General features: G+C 40.2%; 1 protein-coding gene across 1 annotated transcript; it reads left to right on the plus strand.

Annotated features, from left to right (window-relative positions):
• The first annotated feature begins 6,105 nt into the window (after positions 1-6,105).
• On the plus strand, positions 6,106-6,846 carry cldn34a (claudin 34a). Its single transcript, XM_060918345.1, has one exon. The coding sequence runs from the start codon at positions 6,106-6,108 to the stop codon at positions 6,844-6,846; it is 741 nt and encodes a 246-aa protein (XP_060774328.1).
• Positions 6,847-20,259: the final 13,413 nt, after the last annotated feature.

Raw genomic sequence — 20,259 nt, forward strand, 5'->3', positions numbered from 1 at the left:
GCCAAATAGTAATGGCTGGATGACTGGGTCTGAGCATTTCCAAAATGGCACATCTTGCAGGGTGTTCCCAGTATGCAGTGGTTAGTACCTACCAAAAGCTGTCCAAGGAAGGACAACCAATGAACCAGCAATGGTTCATGGGTGTCGAAGGCTCATTGATTAATATGGGGCACGAAGACTAGCCCATATGGTCCAATCCCACAGAAGCGCTACTGGAGCACAAACTGCTGAAAAAGTTAATGTTGGCACCTTTCTGTTTTAGCCACCATTAACTTTTTGAACCGGAAAAGCTTGTGTAAGCTTCATCACCCTCAAGAACATCTAGCAGTCTAAAGAGTTTAGAAGGAGGGCCAAGATCAAGATTTTTAATTTGAATGTGAAAACCATGCTGTTGTATGGGTCCGGGACATGGCGAACCACAGAAAGTGCCATGGAAAAGATACAGACCTTTATCAATAGATGCCTCTGAAGGATACTAAACATCTACTGGCCACAGAAGATCAGCAATGCTGCATTATGGGAGATGACAAGACAAGAACCAGTGAAAAGTGGCATCCGGCAAAGGAAATGGAGATGGCTGGGACACACACACGAAGGAAGCCTCCAAATAATATCACAAGGAAGGACCTAACATGGATTCCGCAGGGACAGAGGAAACGAGGAAGATCACAGTACAGCTGGCATAGGGACCTAGAGGCAGAGGTGACAAAAACTGGGCACAACTGGAGGGAACTGGAGAAGATTGACCAAAACTGGGACAAATGGAGAGTGGCCATTAATGGCCTATGCCCCACCAGGGGCTATGAGCTGAAGTAAGTCACTTTTTAAGACCCAGTCATCTAGACATCACAATTTAGCCCTTGTCAAAGTCACTCAGATCCTTACACTTGCCCATTTTTCCTGCTTCCAACACATCAATTTCAAGAACTGACTGTTCTCTTGCTGCCTAATATATCCCACCCCTTGACAGGTGCCATTGTAATGAGATAATCAATGTTATTCCCTTCACCTGTCAGTGGTTTTAATTTTATGGCTGATTGGTGTATTTGTCTTAGACACTGATATCATTTTACATGAAAGTGAAGTTCTGTTAATGTTCTTAAAGGAAAAATCCACCCTGAACACCTGCTGATAATAGCACCAGTGGGAATGAGTCTTTCACCACTTCATGTGTACACTCTGCTTAAATACATCAGCATCCAAACTGTCAACTTTCATGCTCATATCAGCATTAGTGACACTGTGCTCGTCACCTCATAGATCCCTAACTTACAAAACCAAGTTGCCGCTGTAACTCAGTGTAACTGTGTTCAAAAGTCAAATTCAGTTCAATTCAAAGCTTTATTTACGGTACAACCCCAATTCCAAAAAAGTTGGGACAAAGTACAAATTGCAAATAAAAACGGAATGCAATAATTTACAAATCTCAAAAACTGATATTGTATTCACAATAGAACATAGACAACATATCAAATGTCGAAAGTGAGACATTTTGAAATTTCATGTCAAATATTGGCTCATTTGAAATTTCATGACAGCAACACATCTCAAAAAAGTTGGGACAGGGGCAATAAGAGGTTGGAAAAGTTAAAGGTACAAAAAAGGAACAGCTGGAGGACCAAATTGCAACTCATTAGGTCAATTGGCAATAGGTCATTAACATGACTGGGTATAAAAAGAGCATCTTGGAGTGGCAGCGGCTCTCAGAAGTAAAGATGGGAAGAGGATCACCAATCCCCCTAATTCTGCGCTGACAAATAGTGGAGCAATATCAGAAAGGAGTTCAACAGTGTAAAATTGCAAAGAGTTTGAACATATCATCATCTACAGTGCAAAATATCATCAAAAGATTCAGAGAATCTGGAAGAATCTCTGCGTAAGAGTCAAGGCCGGAAAACCATACTGGGTGCCTGTGATCTTTGGGCCCTTAGATGGCACTGCATCACATACAGGCATGCTTCTGTATTGGAAATCACAAAATGGGCTCAGGAATATTTCCAGAGAACATTATCTGTGAACACAATTCACCGTGCCATCCGCCGTTGCCAGTTAAAACTCTATAGTTCAAAGAAGAAGCCATATCTAGAGCCCTGCACTCCCGCAGGAGTCCCGCGGGACTCGCGGGACCCGCTGCAAAGCAGTGAGGCGCGGGACAAATTTTGAAAGCTCATTGCGGGCGCAGGCGGGACCGGAAGTGCACATAAGCGGGTGCGGGCGGGAGTGCACATAAGCGGACACGGACGGGAGCGGACATAAGCGGGCGCGGGCGGGAGTGCACATAAGCGGGCGCGGGCAGGAGTGCACATAAGCGGGCGCGGGCGGGAGTGCACATAAGCGGACACGGACGGGAGCGGACATAAGCGGCGCGGGCAGGAGTGCACATAAGCGGGCGCGGTGATAAGCTGCAGTCCTGCTAACTAAAAACATGTTTGAAATAAAATTTATAAATTATTAATTTATGTCTATCTTATATAATTTGTGCTGGATATTTTATTTGGTATTAATAAAAACATTTTAAGATGCCTAAATTTGCAGCGAGAGTCAGATTGCCAAATTGAGTGAGAAATAGCATCTTAAATTTACCATTAATCACTCTAATGATTTGCTGTTCACACACAGCTAGCAAGAGAACCATGAGTGAAGTGATTTACTGCTTGAGTTAGTCTACAACTCTAATCAGAGAGACAGGTTACACAGTGACGGTAGGCTTGACTCAATGCTATCCCAGAAATCCTTCCTGTAATATGCAAATTTGGCTGTCCAATCAGAGGCGGCCAAATTTGCATATTACAGAAAGGATTTCTGGGATAGCATTGAGATCAAGCCTACCGTCACTGTGTAACCTGTCTCTCTGATTAGAGTTGTTCATTCATAGTTCTCTTGCTAGCTCGGCTTTGCAAAAAAAAAAAAAAAAAAACATTGGTACAAAGCAAGCCCATTCACTTTTTTATGCTGATCAGAGAATTACAATGGTTTCTCATGTGACAAAGATGTGCGATTTGCTATTAAATATTTTAATCGCTTGACAGCACTAATTATTATTATTAGAGACACTACATGCTGAATTCAGAAACAAGGTAAATAATAACAAACGTGAACGTGAGCTGTAGATATTTATGCTCAAATCCACTCAAAGTAGCGGGCGGGGCACCATCACGCTGTGTCAAGACAAGAACTTTCCTGAGAAATGACGCGAACGTCTGCATCATGTGGGATTTGCGGGCGGGAGCGGGACAAAATATGGCAGGCGCGGGTGGGAGCGGGACTGAAAATCATAATTCTTTGTGGGCGCGGGCGGGAGCGGGACTGAAAAATCCGACCTGCGCAGACCTCTAGCCGTATCTAAACATGATCCAGAAGCGCAGACGTCTTCTCTGGGCCAAGGCTCATTTAAAATGGACTGTGGCAAAGTGGAAAACTGTTCTGTGGTCAGACGAATCAAAATTTGAAGTTCTTTATGGAAATCAGGGACGCCGTGTCATTCGGACTAAAGAGGAGAAGGACGACCCAAGTTGTTATCAGTGCTCAGTTCAGAAGCCTGCATCTCTGATGGTATGGGGTTGCATTAGTGTGTGTGGCATGGGCAGCTTACACATCTGGAAAGACACCATCAATGCTGAAAGGTATATCCAGGTTCTAGAGCAACATATGCTCCCATCCAGACGACGTCTCTTTCAGGGAAGACCTTGCATTTTCCAACATGACAATGCCAAACCATATACTGCATCAATTACAGCATCATGGCTGCGTAGAAGAAGGGTCCGGGTACTGAACTGGCCAGCCTGCAGTCCAGATCTTTCACCCATAGAAAACATTTGGCGCATCATAAAACGGAAGATACGACAAAAAAGACCTAAGACAGTTGAGCAACTAGAATCCTACATTAGACAAGAATGGGTTAACATTCCTATCCCTAAACTTGAGCAACTTGTCTCCTCAGTCCCCAGACGTTTACAGACTGTTGTAAAGAGAAAAGGGGATGTCTCACAGTGGTAAACATGACCTTGTCCCAACTTTTTTGAGATGTGTTGTCATGAAATTTAAAATCACCTAATTTTTCTCTTTAAATGATACATTTTGGGCGGCACGGTGGTGTAGTGGTTAGCGCTGTCGCCTCACAGCAAGAAGGTCCTGGGTTTGAGCCCCCGGGGCCGGCGAGGGCCTTTCTGTGCGGAGTTTGCATGTTCTCCCCGTGTCCGCGTGGGTTTCCTCCGGGTGCTCCGGTTTCCCCCACAGTCCAAAGACATGCAGGTTAGGTTAACTGGTGACTCTAAATTGACCGTAGGTGTGAATGTGAGTGTGAATGGTTGTCTGTGTCTATGTGTCAGCCCTGCGATGACCTGGCGACTTGTCCAGGGTGTACCCCGCCTTTCGCCCGTAGTCAGCTGGGATAGGCTCCAGCTTGCCTGCGACCCTGTAGAAGGATAAAGCGGCTAGAGATAATGAGATGAGATGAGATGATACATTTTCTCAGTTTAAACATTTGATATGTCATCTATGTTCTATTCTGAATAAAATATGTAATTTTGAAACTTCTACATCATTGCATTCCGTTTTTATTTACAATCTGTACTTTGTCCCAACTTTTTTGGAATCGGGGTTGTATGTTCAATATGTACAATGAGTCAAAGACTTGTAACAAATACATTCAAACTAATAAAATATCTGAATTAAAAATATTTTTAAAAATATTGAACTACTATAATAGGTAAATATCAAATATATATATATATATATATATATATATATATATATGTATGTATATATATATATATATATCTCATTATATCAAGAAAGTCCTATATAAAACATAAAATAAAAAAAATTTAAAACATTATTAAATCAATAATATAACAAAATGCAATTTAACTCATTAATCATTTAAACTCTAACTCATTAATATATTTAAATGTGTGTCGTACAGAATATCTGCATTGCATTCTGGGACTAAACCAACATTTGCTGACTCGACTACTTCTATATTTAATTTTTTTAAAAAAATATCATATTGAAGAGGGGGCGGCACGGTGGTGTAGTGGTTAGCGCTGTCGCCTCACAGCAAGAAGGTCCTGGGTTCGAGCCCCGGGGCCGGCGAGGGCCTTTCTGTGTGGAGTTTGCATGTTCTCCCCGTGTCCGCGTGGGTTTCCTCCGGGTGCTCCGGTTTCCCCCACAGTCCAAAGACATGCAGGTTAGGTTAACTGGTGACTCTAAATTGACCGTAGGTGTGAATGTGAGTGTGAATGGTTGTCTGTGTCTATGTGTCAGCCCTGTGATGACCTGGCGACTTGTCCAGGGTGTACCCCGCCTTTCGCCCATAGTCAGTTGGGATAGGCTCCAGCTTGCCTGCGACCCTGTAGAAGGATAAAGCGGCTAGAGATAATGAGATGAGATGAGATATTGAAGAGTGAGAACAAGATTTTACTCTTTTGTTTTTAAGCGCTATTATCCTTTACGTTCGAGATTTTTCTCCTGGGCAGCACGGTGGTGTAGTGGTTAGCGCTGTCGCCTCACAACAACAAGGTCCGGGTTCGAGCCCCGTGGCCGGCAAGGGCCTTTCTGTGCGGAGTTTGCATGTTCTCCCCATGTCCGTGTGGGTTTCCTCCGGGTGCTCCGGTTTCCCCCACAGTCCAAAGACATGCAGGTTAGGTTAACTGGTGACTCTAAATTGACCGTGAGTGTGAATGGTTGTTTGTGTCTATGTGTCAGCCCTGTGACCTGGTGACTTGTCCAGGGTGTACCCCGCCTTTCGCCCGTAGTCAGCTGGGATAGGCTCCAGCTTGCCTGTGACCCTGTAGAACAGGATAAAGCGGCTAGAGATAATGAGATGAGATTTTTCTCCTGTTAAACTCCATTGCAACTACACTAACAGTGACAATGTCACCGCTAACTTCTCACAGAAATCCAGTACAAAGTAGCAAACTTGCACGAAACATTTCACACATATTTCAATAATCCTATTCCATGTAGCACTTACTGTAACACTTGGATTTTTGATAGTAACACTGATATTTTGTTCATATAGGTAGCTTAATGAACGTCTAATGTTCCAGAAAGCTACATGCAACAACGTTTACAGATGTCCATGACTGAGTTCTCATTTAAATGATGTACTACCTGGTCCACACGGCCCATTGGCAGTTCTTTGGTTTGGTGCTGGGAGTAGTGGGATTGATCCTGACAGTTGCTACCAGTGGAGTGGATGACTGGAGAGTGTGGCATGTGGGCGACGTGTCCGTCATCACCTCTGGCATGGCCTGGGTCGGCATCTGGAGGGCTTGTTTTTATAGCAACGTCCTCGACACGGCTGAGTTTTGCCGAAGCATAAGCATCACAGACTCGTTCATTCCTCCAGACATTGCTGCAGCACAGGTGCTGTGTATGACGGCCATCCCTGTGGGAATCGCTGCGAACCTGATTGCAGGATACGCCATGAGACGTGCTTACTTTAACATCGATGGAGGGCATGTCAGACGTTTCTTCTCATCAGCAGGAGTTTTGTATTTCCTCACTGCAGTGTGCTCACTGATTCCTGTTTTTTGGACCATGAGCTCAGTGCTGGAGAATCGTACGATTGATTTTCCGCCAGAGTTTCTTCTACCTCCTGCACCGTATAAACAGGAGCTGGGCCTGGGCATTATAACAGGAATTGGCTCCTCTGTCCTGCTTATTATAAGTGGGCTGCTCTTCCTGTCCTACAGCAAAACACGTAAACCCAGGAAACACAAAACTGAAGGAACTGAGGAGAAAAACCAAGGCAACACAAACTTCAGAAGTGGTGCTCTGGGCCCTGCTAGTGTGAGAGAAGGGACTGATAACTTGGCATTCAAGTTAGAGGATAAACTGTAATGTAGATTTATGAACATGTCAAATATAATCTGCACCAGCGTATCTCCTTTGAGTCATTTCAAAACCATGGAATGTAATCCGTTTAAATATGTTTACCTTACATTTGCCAACCAATGAGATTTCACTCCACTCTGTCACAAAGTTTATACAGCACTAGACATGAGATGTGCTCTTTACCTTTCAATTCTATCTCCCACTTCTATTCACAGTCTATCCTGAATCTAGATGCAGTGCACAGTAAACAGGATTATGGGTTAGATTTAGAAGCAAATTCAGCATCAACAGATCTATGTTTTGAATCGCCATGTTTTAGCAATTTTACTGTTTTTATTTTTGCATTTTGTTTGGTCTATGAAGTGTCTTTAGCGCTTTCAGGGCTTGAGGCTGCTGCTGTGCTGTAAAATCACAGGATGTGCCATTACAGTTGGCTGTAGAAGTGTTTATCAGGACTAAAACATCCTCTCCGTTTTTTCCTTTGAATGATCGAGGTGTTTGAACTAAACTACAATAAATGAAAAAGGACGAAACGTGTTGGACTAATTCTGGTTTTCAATATCTAGTGAAAAGAACATTTTAAAAGGATGTGTTTAAAAGCATGCATTTCCAATAAGTGTTGAATTAAAGCATATTAAACCACACCACAGTGCTGGTGAATTCTCTAATCATTTTTGCAGAAGGGAACCATCAGGGCCTTCTAGGCCTTCAGAGACGGCCCAAACAAATCAGCATTTCAAATGTTTATTTAATTTCTTTCATTCTTTAATTATAATTATTATCTTCTAGTTTTAATTAAAATTTTCTATCAAATTTGCTTCAGAAATGAAAGGGTTACTGATCTGAAAACATTAAAACGGAGTTATCCAATGAGATTTTTTGTTTGTTGTGTCTAGGCTGAGAAGAGTTTCGAGCTGGCTCACTCATTGGTTAGGACTTCATTGCCGGGACAGAAGGCCATGTCAATGTATGTTTATGTAGGAAGTGACAGATGAATTAACCAATCAGATTTTGATTTATAGTGGGAGGGACCGGTGACATGGTGGTGTAGTGGTTAGCACTGTTGCTTCACAGCAAGAAGGTTCTGGGTTCGAGCCCAGCGGCTGACGAGGGCCTTTCTGTGTGGTGTTTTCATGTTCTCCCCGTGTCTGCGTAGGTTTCCCCCACAGTCCAAAGACATGCCGGTTAGGTTAATTGGTGGCTTTAAATTGACCATAGATGTGAGTGTGAATGGTTGTTTGTCTTTATGTATCAGCCCTGCGATGACCTGGCAACTTGCCCAGGGTGTACCCCACCTCTTGCCTATAGTAAGCTGGGATAGGCTCCAGCTTGCCTACGACCTTGCACAGGATAAGTGGTTATGGATAATGGATGGATGGATGGGAGGGACCAAAAATTTATCGTCCTATGCCTTTTCGAAGGCCAACGCGAGCTTAACTGTGAGTCGATGCCGTCAGCGTAACAGTGAAGTCACCTTCGAGCCAGTGTAGTTGTTCATCGGTCATGTTAGCAAATGCTAATAAAGCAGTCAAGCCAGTGCTATCGAAAGCAAGTAGCACAGGCTAACAACTGAGAAACTAAGATTTCTGTCTCCAGACTCTTCTTCCACACACACTCAACACAGTATTTTTCACTTATACTTAACTATTCATTTTCTTGTGTAAGTTACTTAGTTTTAAAATCAACATCGACAACTACACACAAAGCCCTGCGATGACATGGTGACTTGTCCAGGGTGTACCCCGCCTCTCGCCCATAGTCAGCTGGGATAGGCTCCAGCTTGCCTGCGACCCTGTAGAACAGGATAAGCGGCTACAGTTGATGGATGGATGGATGGATGGATGGATGAATGGAACTACACACAACAGAGCAAACTAGCACCCTGCCACTAATCCCTTGCAAAATCCTTTGCCCTGTTGCTTTTTTGGTGTGTCTGGCTAGGGTTTGGCTGAGCTCCAGTCCCAGCTCTAATAGTAACTGTTCGCCACTGCATTTTTGATTGGTCAGAAGGTGTTAATTAATTTTCTAGAGCAGCTCTTACAGTAGTTCCAGCTGCAGGGCACATCACAGACTTGTACAATTGTTGGTGAATTTTTCTGTTGATTTAACATTTCTAGAAAAAGGAGAGTCCAGTATCAGTGCATTGTAAAAGTCAGTGGTAAAGCTGTATCTTTAAGTTTTCCAACAGTGCATTTTCTCAGTAACATGATTTTTTTGCCTCATTAACTTAGAGAGAGAGAGAGAGAGAGAGAGAGAGAGAGAGAGGAGGGATGGTAAGGAAATCACTGTATGTAACTGCTCTCACACAAATGATAACAGTAACTAATTTGATTCACGGATGTTCCAAAAATTAAATGTTACTATAAAAAGATAAAAAAGTATACTCTCATTCTTTAATGAATTAAGAATAGTCATTTTTGTTCAATTACTGTAGTATGAGTTATACAATACTTTCCAACTTGCTGTAATTGGAAAATAATCAACTTTGCGACGGGAGCAGTGAATCCGCTTAGTGGAGAGTCCCATCGTACCACTCTGTTGTTGATTATTTTGCTATAAATGCACATTCCATTGTTTTATCTTTTACTTATATTGAGGGAAGGAGTGAATGGTTTATGTGAACAGCATGTGGGACTAAGATCATGTATTACACTTTGATGGAAATGTACCGTAACTCATGGCAAATTGGCGGTAATCATATTGATGATGTAATATAGGTTCACATACGGTAGGTTTGCTGCTTTATAGAGAAATGCTTTCATTTTACAATTAAAGCAAAATGTGTTCATTTTGTAGCTGAAAATCTTTTTTGTATCATGCATCATGTATTGATAGTGTTTTATATCAACACAGATGAAGAAAATTACAGTATATTTGGCCAAAAACAAGCCTTTAACACAGGAACAGATTCACTGAAACCCCATTCTGAGCACATTTCCATGAGTCCTGAGATCTCCACATGTTGTAATTTCACTCCTATTTTCTGTTAATCTTGATAATTCCTTATAATAACACAGAAAATGCAGTGACACTATTGTAAATCCTCCTGAGAACCAAGAAAAAAATGTGTCTCTCAATTTCTCTTTTGTTGTGATTTCCTTACTATGAATTTCCCAGCAACCCTCCTAGTCACATGATATATCATTGGCAAGCCCAGGACGTACTCTTTACAAGACACCAGGATTCAACTGAATAGCTTGAAAGAGTAAGAGGATATGCACGTAAAACAAATGTCAACTACAGGCATAGACACAAGTCTATGGGTTGGTTCTCAGGAGGATATGTACTGAAGGGTTGCCCCACTTCCTATAACCTAAATTCTTCATTCTGCACATGACACTCCATTGTGCAGCCATTTATAGTCGAAAGAGTTGAGTTACTGTACTTTACCTTTTATAATGATTACAATAAAAATCTTTAGTGTAATTTCTCCTGTCATTGTAATAAATGTTAATCTCTTATCTATAACCATGTTTGCATGATGGTGCTTGCACTATAATGATTAGAAGCTTGTTTGAGGTTTGGCTTTCGGCCCAGTTATGTCTCCACGTCACTGCCAAGCCCTGGTTTATGGTGGTGTTTAGACATATGGGCTTGTTTACTATTAAAATGTTTATCTGACCATAATTCTCATTTACAGAGATAATGGGACTAAACCTCTCATCTACCATCAGCCTTCTCTGATGTGACTCCGGTTCAGGTTCAGCTGATTTGTGAACAGAGGGATAAAATGTTTCCTACCTTGAACCGGAGGCTTTTTTGACCCCTGCTAGGACTGGAATGAACTTTGTCATTAGCTCACAGCATGACACCATCCCTTATTACTGTATTTTATTGTAGCCTTACATGGCTTAATCTTATTATTATTATTATTGAAGAACAATCTCAGAAATCTCATTGTGAATTACAGGATGTTCTCTTTTTATAAAACCACATAATCCATCTGATTACACAATAAAGGGAAATTATTTCTTGTAGATTTAAGCTGATTTTATTTTCTCTTTGCGTTGTACTATACGAGGATTTTTTATGTATTTTAGGTTAAGTGTGCAAATTGTGCAAAAGTCTAAGACACCCTCATATTTTTTAAGACTAATTTTGTCTTAATTTGATGACTTGTGCATTATTGTGTCAGTAAATAACATTTCAGCTTTCCAAACGTTACAAACTTTTCCGACAAAAAATGAAGTGTCACAGAAAATTGTTTGGATGTCAGAAAAGGTCATTTATTATATAACAAATGACTCTTCAGACAAAGAAAAGAAAGAAAGCTGGCTGTCAGGTTTTACTCACAAAACCAGAAGCAAGCTGCGACACTCAAAGTCTCCAGAACTGAGGCAGATTCCTCAAGCTGCTGAGTAAAACGTACTCCACAAGTTCTTTATAAAACTGTAGAAAATGTATCTGAGACTCATGCAGTTTTAAAGACAGGTTTATCATGCCAAATATTAACTATGTTTAGATTAGAGATGTTTTCTGCTCTTTCCAGAAGTTTATTTTTATAATAGAAAACATTTAATTGCATTATTTTTGAAGGCATATTTACTTTACACCATTATTTTATACAGTATGGGCCAAAGACTTTTGCACAGCACTGTATGAAATAAGGTTGCTTTGTTTTCCAAATCCGGTCTAAAATAGTTCAATATAATAAAATATCAGGACAACAATTCATTATCAGGCTTTCCGTATGGTCAAAGGCCTGGATATCTGACAGTCACATTAGGAATGGAAGTGAATATGAATCCATAATTCTGACTGAACAAACAGTGTATATACAAATACAGACATGAATAGGAGGCACAGTATTTGTGTGCTTGTTGTTGTTTTTGTCCATCAGTGATTTGCTCCGGTAGCCTAACACAAACCCTGCCTTACACAAGTCAAATGAATTATGAAAATTAAAACTATATTTTTATCATATTTCTATATAAACTGGCCCAAGATTCACATCTATAAAATATATGTTATTTACCAGCTGGGAGGTCCGTATCGTGAAATACTGTGACCGAGGTCTTGAAAGTACTGAGCGAGGCCCTCTGGGCTGAGGTCAGTATTCAAGGCCGAGGTCACAGTATTTCACCATATGGACCGACCTTAAGCTGGTAAATAATATATTTATTTTTTTCTTTATCAAATTCTAACAGAAAACTGAACCGAGGCGAGCCACCATTTTGAATCCTCATTCACGGCTCATGCAAATGGCTTCCTCCTCAGTATACAAGTGCACTTCCATGGCAGGAAAAAAACTACATATTGCCACCTATGTAGTTCCCTATTTATACAAAATTGAGTCATTCAGGATTCAGCCATGTTTTTGTTCGGTGTTACCAACAGTTACAGGTTTTTAGCTTTCTCCTGAAATGTTTTATTTGATTTCTTCTTCCTCAGGGTAGTAAAACTCACTTTTGCTGTGAACACTGTCGTTATCACTGTCCATGATGTAAAATTAATGCTATTCTCCTGAGAAATGAGAAAATAAATGTTGACAAAAATTGCTACTATGTTTGTTGTTGTTGTTGTCAACGAGCGAGTCGCCAGAGGTCCGTAACCGGGGTCTGTAACCGGGATCCATATCATATGATACGGACCCGCTTGCCAGCCAATCAGAGCGCAGGATTTGATGGAAACCAGACCGCGAAAAAAATAATTAACAGTTATTCATGAAATCGAGTCGTACATGAGCTGATAGCTGACAAGGTGCGTAGCGCCAAGTCGGCTATAAGCCATGTACGGCGAGATTGAGTGGAATAACTGCTTTCTTCTATCCACATTCACTGGATTTTGAGAAACAGGGCAATTTTATTTTAATATTTTTGCAAATTCTATAAATAAAAACTTTATACAAAACGTCTGACAAAATCATTTCCACTTAGAATGTAAACAAACCGGGGAAATGACAGTAGCAATTTGTGAAAAGTGCGATAATAATAATTCTTGGAAAAAATGCAAAAAAAGATATGTTCTTACCATTAAATACTTTTATTCCATATTTTGTTGCTTTTTTTTTTTGTATTTTTTGGGGTTTTGTTTTCAAGTAGAGTTTTTAGTTGGTCCTCGGTTGGTTCAGGAACATGTGCCGCCATTTTGTTTTTCTCTACTCACGGTATATGAGCTGATAGCCCAGTAGTAGAGTAACCAATCAGAGTGCGCAATTGCTCATATCCAGTGAATGTGGATAGAATAATAATATGTATACTGATGCCTTTCCATAGAGCGCCATGTTTTTTGAATGTTCTGAAATTAATGTTGTCCATCCTTACTAACAGATAATCTTCCCAGAAATTCAAACAATTATAACAATTATAATGAAGAAATATTATATACAAATATACAGCAGCACTGTAATTGCATCCCAGCATCATAGTAAGTTCTGAAGCATGTCCAGCAAACTTTTCTGATCTTTCTAGAATGCCTTAAAAAAAGAAAAACATTAAATTGGAATAATATTATGAGGTAGCTAATGTTGTCAACTATAAACAGCAGTTTCTTGATTTTAAAAAGACACTGCTGTTTTGAGACAGAGTTCCACAGCTTATTCAGTCGTGGTACAAGTTATATGCATGATATATGCATGCCCTAATGTGCATGACTGTGTCTGGCTATTGTACACTCACTGGCCACTTTAATAGGAACTTGTTCTTGATTCTAAGATTCCTGTTCTTGGCTGCAGGAGTGGAACCCAATGTGATCTTCTGCTGTTGCATGCTGAGATGCTTTTCTGCTCACCACGGTTGTAAAGAGTTGCTATGAGTTGGTATATACTTCCTGGCAGCTCGAACTAATCTGGCCATTTTCCTCTGACCTCTCTTATCAACAAGGCATTTCCACTTACAGAACTGTCACTCATTCAGTGTTTTTTGCTTTTCACACCATTCTGTGTAAACTCTAGAGACTGTTGTGTGTGAAAACCCCAGGAGATCAGCAGTTTCTGAAATACTCAAACCAACATCCATGCCACAGTGAAAGTCACACTTTGAGATCACAATTTTTCCCATTCTGATGTTTGAAGTGAACATTAACTGAAGCTCTTGATTTGTATCTGCATGATTGTATGCATTGTGCTGCCGTCAAGGGATCGGCTGATTAGAGAACTGCGTAAAACCACAGGTGGATGGGTGTAACTAATAAAGTGGCTGGTGAGTGTAGTTGTCATCATATGATATTGTTTGCCCTGTATCTTGTACAACCCATAATAGCCAGTTTTAGATGTACAGTATATTATTTTAAAAGCCAAAACTGTATAAAAGTCAAACAACAGCCAGTGTGCCTTTTAAATATATTCATACACTGTAAAAATGTATTGTGTATTCACACATTTAATAGGTGATGCTGTATGTGTTACAATTTTCTTGTCCAGTTATGCCTTTGGTTTAATTCATCACCTGGCACACTTTTTGTTACTCAAGTTTGGCCTCCAGTACAAATCAAGCTCCAGTAACAAACTTTTATGAATGTACAATAAATCAGTTATTACACAATTACCGGTGCCACAAGGTAAGTAAACAAGGCAAGTATCATCAGTTAATTATATTGGCATTTTCATCAACTAGCACCGACCTTGAACTAAATAAATCTGAAAGATGTCTTAAAGGTTCAGTGTCAGATCACACAACAATGAGCGTTTTCTCAAATCGTTTCTTTTTAGTGTATTTATGTTCATTTTGTATATATTATATTTATTTACTTATCACCTTTCTTAGCTCTCAGGGACCTTTTTTTTTTATCTTTTTTTTGTCTTAATATTTTTTCACCTTAACTTTTTGCATCTTTGGGGCCAGCACAAAAGAAATTTCATTGTGCCTTAACAATGACAATAAAGAACTTGAACTTCTGCTTCGGCTTCCCATCCAGCTGTGTGTGTGTGTGTGTGTGTGTGTGTGTGTGTGTGTGTGTGTGTGTGTGTGTGTGTGTGTGTGTGAATGAATTTGGGGAACCATATGATACTCTAGACTTAACAGCCACTTAATGTTAAATGATACATGGAGTATAATAATACTGCACACTACATTGTGGCCATAGTCAAGGCTCCTACTTGTATTTCTATAACATATGTTCTAAGCAGTACTTAAATGCTATGTGAACATGTACAAATGACGCTTCAGTTTACTGCCACTACAAAGAAGAGATAAGTGTATTTCAGGGACACATTATATCAGTGACTGGTATAATCAGTGGATATCTACATGAGATAAATGAGTAGATTAAAAAGCCTGTAGGTTGCATAAGTAATTTCAACATCTGTGGTGGAAAATAACACCTTTTATTTTTCCCTTTTGGGCGCTCTCGTTTTCTGTTAGAATTTGGTAAACAAAAAAATTAATATATTATTTCTCAGGAGAATAGCATTAATTTTACAGCATGGATAGCGATAACGACAGTGTTCACAGCAAAAGCGAGTTTTACTACCCTGAGGAAGAAGAAATAAAATAAAACATTTCAGGAGAAAGCTAAAAACCTGTAACTTGCTAACGCCAAGCAAAAACATGGCTGAATCCTGAATGACTCCAATTTGTATAAATAGGGGACTACATAGGCGGCAAAATGTTTTTTTTTTTCCTGCCATGGAAGTGCACTTGTACTGTATACCAAGGAGAAAGCCATTTGCATTACAGCCGTGAATGAGGATTCAAAATGGCGGCTCGGCTCAGTTTTCCCTTTCGGGCGCCCTCGTTTTCTGTTAGAATTTCTCATCTCATCTCATTATATCTAGCCGCTTTATCCTGTTCTACAGGGTCGCAGGCAAGCTGGAGCCTATCCCAGCTGACTACGGGCGAAAGGCGGGGTACACCCTGGACAAGTCGCCAGGTCATCACAGGGCTGACACATAGACACAGACAACCATTCACACTCACATTCACACCTACGGTCAATTTTTAGAGTCACCAGTTAACCTAACCTGCATGTCTTTGGACTGTGGGGGAAACCGGAGCACCCGGAGGAAACCCACGCGGACACGGGGAGAACATGCAAACTCCACACAGAAAGGCCCTCGCTGGCCACGGGGCTCGAACCCGGACCTTCTTGCTGTGAGGCGATAGTGCTAACCACTACACCACCGTGCCGCCCCTGTTAGAATTTGGTAAAGAAAAAAATTTATATATTATTTACCAGCTTAAGGTAGGTCCGTATGGTGAAATATCGTGACCTTGGCCTTGAATACTGACCTCGGCCCAGAGGGCCTCGCTCAGTACTTTCAAGACCTCGGTCATGGTATTTCACGATATGGACCTCCCAGCTGGTAAATAAATTTTTTTTTTTTTTTTTGCGGTCCAAATCCTGTGCTCTGATTAGCTGGCGAGCAGGTCTGTATCCTACGGTACGGACCCCAGTTATGGACCCCAGTTACGGCCCTCTGGCTACTTGCTCGTTCACAACAACAAACATAGTAGCATTTTTTGTCAACATTTTTTTTTTTATAAGATTTATTTATAAGATTATCAAAAATCTTATAAATTTTTGCCAGCATTTCTCAGGAGAATAGCATTAATTTTACAGCATGGATAGCGATAATGACAGTGTTCACAGCGAAAGCAAGTTTTACTACCCTGAGGAAGAAGAAATGAAAGAAAACTTTTCAGGAGAAAGCTAAAAACCTGTAACTTGCTAACGCCAAGCAAAAACATGGCTGAATCCTGAATGACTCCTATTTGTATAAATAGGGGACTACATAGGCGGCAAAATGTATTTTTTTTCCTGCCATGGAAGTGCACTTGTATACCGAGGAGAAAACCATTTGCATTACAGCCGTGAATGAGGATTCAAAATGGCGGCATGGCTCAGCTCAGTTTTCCCCTTTCAAGTGCTCTCGTTCTCTGTTAGAATTTGGTAAAAATATATATATATATATTATTTACCAGCTTAAGGTTGGTCTGTATGGTGAAATATCGTGACCTCGGCCTTGAATACTGACCTCGGCCCAGAGGGCCTCGCTCAGTACTTTCAAGACCTCGGTCATGGTATTTCATGATACGGACTGACCTTAAGCTGGTAAATAACATATCTTGATTATTATCTTTTTTTTTATTATTTGATGTGAATCCACAGATAGAGTGTCAGCCATGTCACAAAACCTGGTGACAGAAACTGTCGGCCAACACCTCTGAACTTTCTAATGGAGCATGTGCTTGTCATTACATTAAATCAGAATGGAGAGATTCTCAACTTTTTTGACCATTGACCCTGTTTTAAAAAGCCTTAAATTCCTGCGACCCCAAAACCCTCAATAATTCTTTTTGTGACAGTTATTGTAGAAATGATGTGCATACTATTTTTAAAAAATGACAGTGCATTATTGAAGTACTGTAAATAAGTGCATAAAGCACAGAATGCTGAGTAAATTTCTAATTTAAAGATTCAAATTTATATTAATACATCACGTTCATTTGCTGTTGTTTATGCATAAAATTCATTATATTTACACTTTTATCAATGCTTTAATGAATTGCTGTATGTAAGAGCTCATAACTGCAGGTAACTACTCTGCAGTCCACACATCTAACAGGAGGACTGGGATTGTGCGGTGCACTACAGCATATTAATGTCAGGTGACTTTGTCAAAAGTCGGCATCTCAGCTCTGCTGTTACATACAAACCTGGATTACTACCAGGGGTTAAATTGGGCCGGGGCTGTCCGGGGCTGAGCCCCGGCACATAAGTTCGGAGCGGATGGCATATGATCACGCACACATCAAAAGCAACAAACCCTTTTCACGATTTTCAGTTCTGAATAATTAAATATCGTTTTATTAATCAATAAACCCATGACTTTTATGAGATAGATCATAGTTTTCCTGATAACAAGACGACCTGTCAAAGCTATTTAGAACAGAACTTGCGATCAGAGATTCTGGTTTCTGGAACACTGCGTGGGTTGCCAATTCTGCTTTTTATAAGCGACTTTGGGGTTTCTTTTTTTGTGAGCTCGCTTTAAAAAAAAATCAGAAGTCGTGGTTTGCGGGTTTTTGGGCTTGTGTTTCAGCGTTGTGACTTGTTTATAATTTTCTCCATACACTGTCTCCCCTTTTACCTGCATACGAACATAATCATTATCACGAACATTATTATGAACATAATCATTTAGCAAAACACATACTGTCTAAAAATAAAAACACAACATATTTAGATCAGTATTATTTTTCCCCTCTTCAGTATTATTTGATATTTTGTTTTTAATAATAAAAAATATGATAATGATCATGTTCACTGTATTGTTAATATTATTAGTGTTTTATTATTTATTGTTAATATTTAATTTAATGTTAATTTATTATTATTTATTGTTAATATTATTAGTGTATTATTAGTGTAATTATTATTGTTATTATTATGTATTCAATTATTTATTTGGCATGTGGTGCTTTTTGTATTGTCTAGAACATACATAAGATGAGCATATTATAGCAGCAAAATAGAAGCACAATCATTTGAATGCAGCAAAAGTTTTGCTGCATTCAAATTATTGTGCTTCTATTTTGCTGCTATAATATGCTCATCTTATGTATGTTCTAGACAATACAAAAAGCACCACATGCCAAATAAATAATTGAATACATAATAATAACAATAATAATAAATGCTTCCAATGTTATAGTGTTGTTTGTATTTGGTTGCATTCACTGCATGAATATATTTGATTGACAATTTGACTGACAGTGTTTTGGCATATTTAACATTTATCCTCCAAAATAAATCAACTGTTTTGGTTTAAGATTGTGCAAGCCTTCAAATTTTCTCACTGAACATTTCTCCTTCACATTTTTCACCTGTAGGCATGTGACAAGATTTAACATGATATTGCTCAACCTACCTCTGTAAAGTCAGCTAACAACTTATTAAAATGCACCAGAATTCAGCAAATAACATGTATGATAATAAAAAAACTTCTGGGGGAGGACCCCCAGACCCCCCACTAATCATTTCCTTCAAACCAATGTACAACAACCTGTACAATCTGTTACATTGGCCAACCAATCTACATTCAAACTGCCATAATGTGTAAGGGGGCACTACAAGACACACATAGGCCTACAACACACAGATAAGGTGTATATCTCTGTGCAATATGATATGGTTATCAAATTAGAGGGTTCTTTTCCAAAAAGTATATTGGGGCAGGGCGGTGGGGGCAGGGGCGGGTACGAGGCAGAGCCCCCCCACATAACCAATCCCAATTTAACCCCTGGTTATTTTCCAAAAAGTATATTGGGGCAGGGCGGCGGGGGCAGGGGCGGGTACGAGGCAGAGCCCCCCCACATAACCAATCCCAATTTAACCCCTGATTACTACAGTGACTTGAAGCCCAGAGGTGCACTCAGCTCTGTATCCTATAAACACATATTAGCAAATGGTTGGGTTTATTGGTTTACTCTGCTTCACTACTGCAGTTTCATGAGCATAAAGCCCGGTTTAGTTTATTTTCATTTGGATGCATTGTTTGTCAGAATCATCAAGGAAGTTGGTTTACATTAACCTTTGGACACAGAGCAAATGCAGACTGCATGGAAAGGTCCCAAAAATACTGGAGTGTCTATATACAGACCTGGCTGAAAATCACATTGCCCATACAGTCCAGTTAATTGCACACTAAAACACAAAAAAAGGAGTGTCCATGCATAACACAAAAGGCATATCCTTATAAAACATCATCTCATCTATAAATAAACACTGTGCTGTGCTAAATTAGCTTGTTTAGCTAATGTTACCTCACTAATATGGTAATCAAGGTATGTGAATTGAGTACCTGAGCAAGTTTATCCATCCATCCATTATCTGTAGCCGCTTATCCTGTCCTACAGGGTCGCAGGCAAGCTGGAGCCTATCCCAGCTGAGTATGGGTGAGGGGCGGGGTACACCCTGGACAAGTCGCAAGGTCATCACAGGGCTGATGCATAGACACAGACAACCATTCATGCTCACATTCACACCTACGGTCAATTTAGAGCCACCAGTTAACCTAACCTGCATGCCTTTGGACTGTGGGGGAAACCGGAGCACCTGGAGGAAACCCACGCGGACACGGGGAGAACATGCAAACTCCACACAGAAAGGCCCTCACCGGCCGCTGGGCTCGAACCCAGGACCTTCTTGCTGTGAGGCAACAGTGCTAACCACTACATCACCATGCTGCCCCCTGAGCAAGTTTATGAGCAAGTTCATGATAGGCTAATGTTAGATCACATAATAAAACCTGAGCAAACCCGAGGATAACTCTTGTGTTAGTAGCCAGATTTGCTATCACTGGCTAACTATCATATAAAACTGTGAGCCAGGCAGAAATTATCCATGACTAAACTAAGAGTGTCTGCCCAGTGAAAAACAAAAGAAAGTCACACACTCTAATATCTCACATTCACCGTGGCGTTGTTTCAACAACTTTATGGAACATCACAATATTTATCTCCATCCAGAATTGCATTA

Source organism: Neoarius graeffei, chromosome 4, assembly GCF_027579695.1.
Source record: "Neoarius graeffei isolate fNeoGra1 chromosome 4, fNeoGra1.pri, whole genome shotgun sequence".
Classification (NCBI taxonomy): Eukaryota; Metazoa; Chordata; class Actinopteri; order Siluriformes; family Ariidae; genus Neoarius; species Neoarius graeffei.

Bases quoted from the DNA above. Each gene is read 5' to 3' on its own strand.
- cldn34a (XM_060918345.1), top strand. From the start codon at position 6,106: ATGTACTACCTGGTCCACACGGCCCATTGGCAGTTCTTTGGTTTGGTG.